Source organism: Branchiostoma floridae, chromosome 7 (assembly GCF_000003815.2).
Source record: "Branchiostoma floridae strain S238N-H82 chromosome 7, Bfl_VNyyK, whole genome shotgun sequence".
Lineage (NCBI taxonomy): Eukaryota > Metazoa > Chordata > Leptocardii > Amphioxiformes > Branchiostomatidae > Branchiostoma > Branchiostoma floridae.
The window spans coordinates 1,459,014-1,469,259 of record NC_049985.1 but is presented as its reverse complement, the minus strand read 5'-3'; the positions used below and the strand labels follow the sequence as shown (position 1 = coordinate 1,469,259).

At 43.9% G+C, this 10,246-nt stretch overlaps 1 protein-coding gene across 1 annotated transcript; it reads right to left on the bottom strand.

The window, feature by feature from the left end:
* Positions 1 to 4,641: 4,641 nt before the first annotated feature.
* On the bottom strand, positions 4,642 to 8,350 carry LOC118420365 (ectonucleotide pyrophosphatase/phosphodiesterase family member 7-like). Its single transcript, XM_035827161.1, has 4 exons — positions 8,033 to 8,350; positions 6,988 to 7,582; positions 6,521 to 6,668; positions 4,642 to 6,133 (listed from the first exon to the last, which is right to left on the bottom strand). The coding sequence occupies exons 1-4, from the start codon at positions 8,274 to 8,276 to the stop codon at positions 5,819 to 5,821; spliced, it is 1,302 nt and encodes a 433-aa protein (XP_035683054.1). The 5' UTR covers positions 8,277 to 8,350; the 3' UTR covers positions 4,642 to 5,818.
* Between the last annotated feature and the right edge of the window lie 1,896 nt (positions 8,351 to 10,246).

Here is a 10,246-nt window from a genome sequence, read left to right as displayed (position 1 = left end):
ATGAAATTAATTGTTGCATGCCAAATTGCAAAGATGAAGGCTACCCAATGTGCAATATATAATCGTTGAATGATGATCTGATTTTATATTTTGTGGTATACCTTGATAGCAATCATGATTTGTATACTGAGTTGTTAAATCTGAGTATTTTGCCATAAATGGTCAACGATAAGATGTTTTGAATGTCTGTACTTGTTTTTACTGTAGGTGGCTTACAGCTTATTCCCACATTAGAATTAGCCTGGTGTCCATCTGTAGTTAGTTACTATTAATTAAAATAAAGATCCATTTGCAACTTTGTGCTACGAGGCCTAAACGTACACCACTTGCTCTGCCCAAAGTGATTTTGTCACGACCTTTAGAGTGACATTTGTCCGGCTGTTGTTTTCATTGCATGTTTCTAATGGTCTACATAGCCTTCGGCACAACTGGACATTGTAGAATACCAGCCAGTCGTGTACAGGAAATTTACTTTGTATTTTTTCCAAGAAAACCAGCCGTTTTTGGTGTTTGCATACATTTTATTTATAGTCACAGCTCAGAGAATTTTACACAACGTCTTACTCTTCTACTGAAGGTGGTTTGGTGGCTCAAGAGCAGCATCAAGACCGCGTTGGTGACAAGAAATTGCCGAGGTAAAGCATCACGTATTCGAGTAGCGTCCAGGTTAGCGCACAAAAAAGGCGCGAGAGCGAATCCCGGCTTTGTCGCTCACACGACATTCACGTTACTGGAAAGGGCCGTTGTCCTAAGAACGGGACAACAAGGCACGGTCCACTAGCACTGTCCTTATCGAAAAGAGCTACGCTACATAGCGTCTGTCTACTCTGTCACGAACAGTGGAAGAATAGGTCTTCAGTGAGCTCTATTGGTTCGAGATCAATCATTTTTCCGAAGATTTCGCAAATTGACAGGCTGACCAGTAGCGAGATCACCGCAAAACTCTACACTTGTGTACTTTTCTAAACCTTACACCTGCGGGTGGCTCGTGGGAATTTTAAAGAATTGTATTTGCAATCGCTGTTGATGTTTTGATACGGAAGGCACACGATATGACGATCCCTAGCCTTGTTTTGTTGGGGCTGCTTATCGTTGTTGGTTTTGCGGGCTCCTCCTCGCGTTCCGACCTGGACCGCTGCAGCCGGAGATTCGGCAATCCTCCCACGGCGATCACCTGCACCCGGTCCGGGGCCCTTAGCGACATCCCCGCCGAGCTTCCCGAAGCGCTCCGGTCCCTGGTGATCAAGTTTCAGACCATCAAAACCATCGGAAGAGGGAAGCTGCCCGGCCTCCCAAATCTCCGCGTTCTAACCATCCATAGCAGCAGTGTGGTGGAAGTAGAGGTGGGGTGTTTCGATACGGTGCCTAATTTGACAAACCTCGATCTTAGTATGAACAAGATTCGGAAACTCGAGGTAGGAACATTTCGAGGGCTTCGTCAGCTCAAATATCTGAATCTTGCTTTGAACCACTTAGTATCGATCGACAATGGTACCTTTTCTGAGCTACAAAAAATAGAGACCCTCGACCTTTCCATTAACTGCCTTCAACGCATCCCTTCAGACATTTGGCGCCTCAAGTCCCTTCAAGAATTCACTATTATGGATAATATCATACAACAACTGTCACTGGGAGACCTGGTAAAATTCCAGCATAACGAAGGCATGAACATGTTTGGAGGACGGTTAATTTGTGACTGCAGGTTGCGAGAAATAAAGAAGTGGATAACGAGACTGGGGCGGTCGCGCTTGGACGTTATGTGTACGGATGAGAATAGAAAGGGTAAATGGCTCAGTAGTTTTCCGTTGGACAGACTGACCTGCCCACCGCCATTGGTCTCTGTTACGAGAACGAACGCTGTGGGGATACCGGGGAAAGGATTTCTCACTTGCCAGGCGAACTGTCTGGAAAAGCTCCACTTTTCATGGCTTCTTCCGAACGGAAACGAACTCTCATCCACCTCCGAATACTCGAGACAGCGCGCCAGCGAGAGAATGCTGCACTGCAGGCGGATAGGGTCCGATGTGAGAGTGTTCGAGGAAACAACAACCTGCTACTCCGTGTTGAACCTAACAGCGTCCCAAAATGGTACCTACACATGCATGGTGACAGGAAACCATGCAAAAAGTGCAAATGCATCAGCCATTCTAAATCTTGGGCACATCCAGCTGCCCGATGTAGTCCAGTACAAGACAACGCCTCAGGAAAGCATCAAAACAACACCTCGCAGCATGGTCGTGTTCTCAGAGACGACAACTTTGCCCGGGCATCTCAAAAGTAACGTTGCCCTCTATGAAGGGATAGCAGCAGCATCTGGCGTCGGTGTGGTTTTGGTTCTAGCCGCCCTCATCAGAAAGATCAGAATGCGAAACGAAGAGGAACCCGCGCGCCGTAGGAGAGGTCAAGACAAAGATGTCCGACACGTTTCGAACCAAGGAGATGACAGTAACATTGATGGACTTGACCATTCCTCACGTCCATATGAAAATGACGATGAAACCTTGAATGAAGAAGATGGCGCGAGAGCAACTTACGAAAATGACGACCAGTTCCGAGACCCTTATGAGAATGACGGTGCCGAGAAAGTGTCTTATGAAATTGACGACCAGTTCTCAAATCAAGACATGAGGAGCTGTAACAAGCGTCGGCGTCATAAGACGCGTGGTAGCGAATGTACACCTGATCTTGGAAAAACACCGAAAACATTCGATGCTGTCGAAGCAGATAATCTTCCTAAGCCGAGAACCCGGAAGGAACTGAGAGCTTCAATGTGCAGGGTCACGGTAAGGGGAGAGGGTCTCGGAGGGGGAGAGTATGACAATGAAAAACGGCCAAGTCATCAAGGAAGAGCAAGCAAGTCTAGGAGGCAAGAACTGTGCGACAGCGTAGCGTTTGCGGTGCCCGGTAGAGTAGGGCACTACGACAATGAAGGGCGGTTAGTGGAATTTTTGAAACGCACGCAAGAGACCCATGATGTGGTCACTAGCAGCCACGATTCCAAAGAACATGTTCTGAAGAAGCATCGTCACGACACGTCTGGATTAGAGGCTGGCACAGAAGACACCGAAGGCTATATCACAGTTAGAGGCGACGATACATCCGAGCCTGGCTTCCCGTACAAACGGAGAACTAATAACCCATACATCACAAAGGCATCGGCAGACAACGCGAGCGACGAAAACGACGCTGCTGGACACGAATGCTGTTCTTTTCCCGGCGATTTCAAGACGGACCATTACTACGTCACCCTCCCCGCAGACATAGACTACGTCACCTTTCCTTCGGACACCGAGCACAAAACCGATGACTACCAGGCTCTCAAATTTAATGAACATTCGAAACCAAACGACTATCAATTTCTTTCCGATCCTGAAAGTCCCAAGCCAGACGACTACCAGCCTCTTAAATTTCCTAAAAATTCAAAGCCAAACGACTATCAATCTCTTACTGTTCCTGAAAGTCCCAAGCCAAACGACTATCAGGCTCTTAAATTTCCTGAAAATCCTAAGTCAGGCGACTATCAGGCTCTCAAATTTCATGAACATTCGAAACCAGACGACTATCAATTTATTTCCGATCGTGAAGGTTCCAAGCCAGACGACTATCAGGCTCTTAAATTTCCTGAAAATTCCAAGCCAAACGACTATCAAGCTCTTAAATTTCCTGAAAATCCTAAGTCAGGCGACTATCAGGCTCTCAAATTTCCTGAACATTCGAAACCAGACGACTATCAATTTCTTTCCGATCGTGAAGGTTCCAAGCCAGACTACTATCAGCCTCTTAAATTTCCTGAATGTTCAAAGCCAAACGACTATCAATTTCTTGCAGTTACTGAAAGTCCCAAGCCAGACGACTATCAGCCTCTTAAATTTCCCAAAACTTCCAAGCCAAACGACTATCAGTTTCTTACTGTTCCTAAAAATTCCAAGCCAAACGACTATCAATTTCTTACCGTTCCCGAAAGTCCCAAGCCAGACGACTATCAGGCTCTTAAATTTCCTGAAAATTAAAAACCAATTGACTATCAGGCTATCAAATTTCATGAAAATTCAAAGCCAAACGACTATCAATGTCTTACAGTTCCTGAACGTTCCAAGACAGACAATCAGTTCCCTAAATTTTCTGAAAACTCCAAGCTACAAAACTATCAGGCACTCACATTTCCCAAAAATCTCCTGCATCTCAAGCATACAAAAAAGAGCAACAACAAAATCCTTGAACCGAGCACCCAAAATGGACCCCCCACCACCCAAATGGCATCTTCCGTTTCCATAGCAACGTGACAGACTAATTCTGTTTGTCCCTGAAAGGTATGCCTTACGGGAAATTAGTCTGGGGCTGAACAGACGCATTAAGTCTGTTGATTGGTATATATTTTGGGACCAGACGCAATTCACTACTCTCCAAGCAGAGGTTCAGCTCAGGATGTCTTTGACGTGTTTTTTTGCGTTTGTCTAGGTCTTGATATTTTGTCCTGTTTTCTTCATGTCCTCCAGCCGAACGCCGAGTGTGTGCAGACTAAGCTATGTATATACATGTATATAATGATGGGAACTATCAGTCAAACAAGTGTATTGTCATCATCTCTTTCCAACATTAATTGTACATCAACAGCAACTCAATGACAGCACATTATGCCCGTTACTACTACTAGGATACACTTTATTCAACTGCTCACAAAACTGCAATATTTTCGACAATTATTGTTTATACTATTATGGATTGTACATGTAGGTTTCATTTAATTTTCGTAATTGATTGAACACCAACTTGTCTTTCTTCATGTGATGCATCTTAATTTATCTGCTTACTTACTACAATTGTTTTATATAGTAGGGAATAACACATAAGTGCCACTAAGTTATAATCTTAATTGATGTTATTTGTAAGGTCATGGTAAGAAACATTTAACAGCCGCTTCTGACTTCTTTTACTTTGGTTAGGTTTGGCAATAGTTCCATTAGTAAAAGGTCTTACTGGGTCTTCTTACATTACGAATTATTACTAAAATATATAATAGATATTCAAACATACCTTAACCAATAAATGTAACTGTTACCACTAAAATATGAGATATGAAAGATTAAAAATGAAGAATCTATTTGTTCGGTATGGTATACTCTTTGTTTCTAGTCCAATATTCAAACTACCTGACTAGTGAAAGGTCTTACTGGGTCTTCTAACATTACGAATTATTACTAAAATATATAATAGATATTCAAACATACCTTAACCAATAAATGTAACTGTTACCACTAAAATATGAGATATGAAAGATTAAAAATGAAGAATCTATTTGTTCGGTATGGTATAGTCTTTGTTTCTAGTCCAATATTCAAACTACCTGACTATTTAGCTTTCATGATGAAGGAACTTTTTTACGGATAATTTTCCTTTTAGCATGCTCGCAATAGTTTTGTGATTCACACAGGATGTCATCAATTTTATCAAATCGACATGGTCTGAAGGAAAATATATTTTTTTAAACATTTTTTTTCTTTTAGCGCGCTCGCATTAGTTTTTGGATTCCCAAAGGATGTTTTCCATATAATCGGATCAACATGGTCTTAGTCCTGTTCTGGAATCTGCTGGCTCTCTTCGACTATAATCTGTCTTCATCAGATGAGCGTCGTTACGAAGACTAAAATAATCAGCAAGATGTAGACCTTAGCTATGTTCTGCAAACCGTGGCTACTCATTCCGACTATGAACATCTCATCAGATGAGCATCGTTACAGAAACCATAGCGATGAGCAAGGGGTAGACCTTATCTATGTTATGTAAACCGTGGCTACTCGTTCCGACTATGAACATCTCATCAGATGAGCATCGTTACGGAGACCATAGCAATGAGCAAGATGTAGACCTTAGCTATGTTCTGTAAAGCGTCGCTACTCACTCCGACTAGCATGTCTTTGACCACCTCCAGGGAGCCGTTATTCGGCGCAGGTTCCACCCCGAGGACCGCGCACATGAGAGGGTAGATGTGGACGGAGTCGAACGGGTCGGGTCGCGCGTAGCCCCGCCGGAAGTTCGGCCCCCACGCCCGGAACAGTGCCCGCATGGCCGGGTCGCGATTATCGTACCCGTGGTCTCCGCGATGTGAGTAAACCCGGTACGTTCCTGGGTAGCGCTGTGTACAGGGTGAACAATATAAACGGGTTGTTTATTTGAAATGTTAAAAACCATAACAATTCTCATCTCCTTCTTGGATCATTTTCAAAGGCTTAAGCAAAATCAGCCCCTGTAGCCTTAAAAGAAGCCACTAGGAGGTCCTAACCTACACCATGTACTCTCTGCCCCAATAAGTACCAACCACCCAAAAGACACGGCCCATAGAATGTCCGAAAGTACTAATATGACTGTTAAAAGAATTCACCACAACCTTCCTCAACTTTCCAGCATTTATGGAAGAGCTGATTACCATTAATATCACTGAATTTGTAAATCATAGAAAATGTCTTTTTCGTCTTCCCATACTTGAAAAAAAATTCAGAAGAAGTCATCCAAGAGTACGTACCGAGTAGATGACGTATCCAGGGTCCGCCATGGCCAGGATGTCCGTCATGCGGGGATGGTTGGCGTAGTGGAATCTGGTCGGGAAGTCCTCCTTGTAGTAAACCGTCATGTTGGGGTGGCTGCCGGCCAGCGCGGCGTACACCTCCTCCCTCAAAATCAAATTAAATCAAATCAAATTTCTGTCAATGTAACATCAAATCTTTTCCCAGCCTTTGATGCTTAAAAAAAGGCAATCTACGGTTTCTTCGCAAGTTAATAGTTTCACTGTTATCTTAATCAAATTAGAGGATTATGTACGTTTCCTTTAATCTTGTAATCTGTATGTCCGTAAGTTCAGCATTGGCTATTTGTTCGAACCATTAAAGGTTAGTACAAATAGGGCGAAAGGGTATCTTAATAAATATTACTGTTACTGTCAGTCAATCTATGCAGAGTATGTCATTGGACTTGATAAACAAACAAACCAACCTCCGGCCCGGGGCGGGCTGGATCAGGGCCAGCGGCCCGAAGTCTGCGATCAGCATCTGCAGAGACGAAGCGTTCACGTGGCGCAGGATCTCGATCGGTTCGGGGACGGCGTAGACTTGCCGCATACCGTGATCGGCCATGAGGATTATGTTCAGGTCCGTCAGTCCTCGTTGTTTTACCTGTTGGAGCAGGTAGCCGATAGCAGTGTCTATTTGTTGAAGTGCTTTTCGAGCGGCAGGGGACTCGGGTCCGTGTGTGTGCGAGACTGTATCCAGCAAGCCGATGTAGAAAGCAGTTAAGTCAACATTCCCCGTCGAAAACCAGTCCAGCGCAGCGTCCATGCCAGCAACGATCTCATGGTATGTCTCGTTGATACTGATCAAAGGCACGTAGACGTCAGGTAGCATGCCAGGGGCGGGATCTGCATTGTACACCCCTGTGCGCCGACCCTGTTGACTGGCCGTCACCCAGATCGGGACCACCCCGGGACTGACAGCCTCCGCTAACTTTGCGGCATCTTCTAGAAAAGAGCCCTGCACTGAGGACCGGTTGAAATGTAAGTTGTGCAGCACACCGTGGCTTTCTGGGTAGAGTCCTGGGGGGACGTAAGTAAGATTGTAATTTTAGTCATATTTGGAGGCAAATGAAAAGGGCAATCCGTAATGGTCACTCTATTTACCAGATATGGCAGCACTAGGGATGTCACACACACACACACACGCACACACACACACACACACACACACACACACACACACACGCACACAAACGCACGCACACACACACACACACATACACACACACACACACACACACACACACACACACCCAAACACACACACACACAAGCGCACGCACACACACACACACACACACACACACACACACACACACGCACGCACATAGACACACGCACAAAGAAACACACACAGACACGCACACACTAAGACATACACACACATATACAGAAACACACACACACACAGACAGTCACACACACACACACACACACACACACACACACAGAAATAAATCTAGAACTCACCTGTCAAAATGGTGAAGAGATTGGGCATTGTCAACGTGACGTAAGCAGGTGTGACGTACGGCACGTTCACTCCCTGTGCTGAGAAGGCGGCCAGGTGCGGCAAGTCTTCCAGCCGGTCCAGGTCCCAGCGGAATCCGTCCAGAAAGACCACCAGGAGCTTACCGCTTTCTTCCGTGGCGGAGGTCGTCAGAATAGTGATATAAAACAACGGGAGGCAAAGCGCAGCAAAACGAGGTGTTGCCATGATGAAGAATGTGGACCTTATGAGCGCGGCTCTGCTGTTGTACTGTAAATGGTTTCAATTGGTGGTTACGGTGGGAAAAGACCACTGGATTAAGATATCAGATTCGTTCAACAGTTTAACCACTCACCAAATAGATAATCTATTGCATACATGGGTAAGCCTGCGTGGAACCTATGCAGGTGTAAGTAAACACACGCATTAATGGTAGGAATGGGATAAATGAACAGGGCGGTATCAAGTGATCTACACAGTAAACTCGCGACATACCAGAGGATCTATGCCTAACGTTACAGTTTTATATCAAAAAGGGTACAAATCCCCCCAAAAGTCATTTTTTGAAATGGAACATGCAAAAGGTATTAATGACGTCCAATGGGCATACAACCAAGGCACCACTGTACCAAAATCCAGGTCCTTTCGTTGTAATACCACGGCACAGGTGTCCAATATGCACTTTTGGGGATAAAGCAACAGGAAAGTATATCGAGTCCGGACTAAACAGTAACCTGATCGATAAAGCCAAGACAAGGAAAGGATTTTGGACATGTATTGCATTATGGGTAGGTGTCACACAGCGTTAGCCATCCGCACCCGTTAACTGAACCCGCAAGCCACATTATAAGCTTAACCATTTTACATGCAGTTAAAGCCGTAGGGCCGTGTCATTTCAATAACCCTTGGGCCATACAACTTTCCAAAATTGAGTGTTAAAAAGTTGAGAATGGACTTTTCCGACGGCACTTTCACTTAAAAAAAATTATTGAACCAGTTTAAAACACTTCAGCACAAAAGTGGACGGCATATATAATAGTACAGGGAGGAATAAACGCAAAACAAATCTAAATGGATACAAACAACAAGAGATGGAAGATCTCACCACTCGTGAAATATTTCCCGTGTGAGTTTTTTTAATTAATTTAATCAAGTTCCTAACAGCAGGGTATATAATAATACTCAATTCATATGTAATGTTAATGATCAATGATTCAAATAAGGTTATCATTAACATTACATGTGTCCATTTATGTCCATACGGCACTTAACGGTGAACGTGACATATGACGATGCACGTGAGGAATAAATTCCAGTGAAAACACGACAGACAGACCAAAACCTGTTGGTGGCCTCTTCCGTGAACTGCCTATCATATAGATCTGACAAGCGACGAGTTCAAAGAACTCTGAGTTGTACTTCATGCGAATCCGGCAAGTCTGATCCGGCAAAAAGTTTCGTTTATTTTAGTGAAATCTGACCATCAGACCATAGACCTAAATTTATTTCAATATTAGCTCGCTCGCTAATTTCACTACGCGTGTGCGGGCGACGGGAATTCTGTCCTTGCATCGACCATTGATTTAATTTGCATAACAATGTACGACGTATTTTGTTCTTTTACGGTGACTTATTACATTTGACATATTACCTAGAATTCCTGTCGCCGCACATGCGTTCTGATCTCTAGTTAAAGGGCTTATAATGCGGCGACGGAAAGTCTAGGTAATATGTCAAAGATAAAGGCCTCGAAAAAGAAAACAGTCATTGTCTTTACCATTGTTATGATTTCCATACCAATGTCCGAAGGGTTTCGCTTCCTTTTACGGTTAAGCAGTTATTACCTCTGACATATTACCTAGAATTCCTGTTGCCGCACATACATTCTGATCTCTAGTTAAAGGGCTTACAATGCGGCGACGGAAATAAAAATTAAGTCTAGGTAATATGTCAAAGATAAAGGCCTCGAAAAAGAAAACAATCATTGTCTTTACCATTGTTACAATTTGCATAACAATGTCCGACAGATTTTGTTCTTTTACGGTGACTACGGTGCTTATAAGCCTTCTCACATCAGTTAGGGCGCAAGTGCGGCGACAGGAATTCTAGGTAATGTGTCAAATGCTATAAGTCACCGAAAAAGAACCAAACACGTCGTACCTTGTGATGCATATTAAATCCATGGTCGATGCATGGAT

Coding starts and splice junctions, on each gene's coding strand:
- LOC118420365 (XM_035827161.1), bottom strand. CDS start 8,276: ATGGCAACACCTCGTTTTGCTGCGCTTTGCCTCCCGTTGTTTTATATC. Junction 6,669..6,987: donor CAGCCCGCCCCGGGCCGGAG/GTTGGTTTGTTT, acceptor TTTGATTTTGAG/GGAGGAGGTGTACGCCGCGC. Junction 6,134..6,520: donor CTGGATACGTCATCTACTCG/GTACGTACTCTT, acceptor CCCTGTACACAG/CGCTACCCAGGAACGTACCG.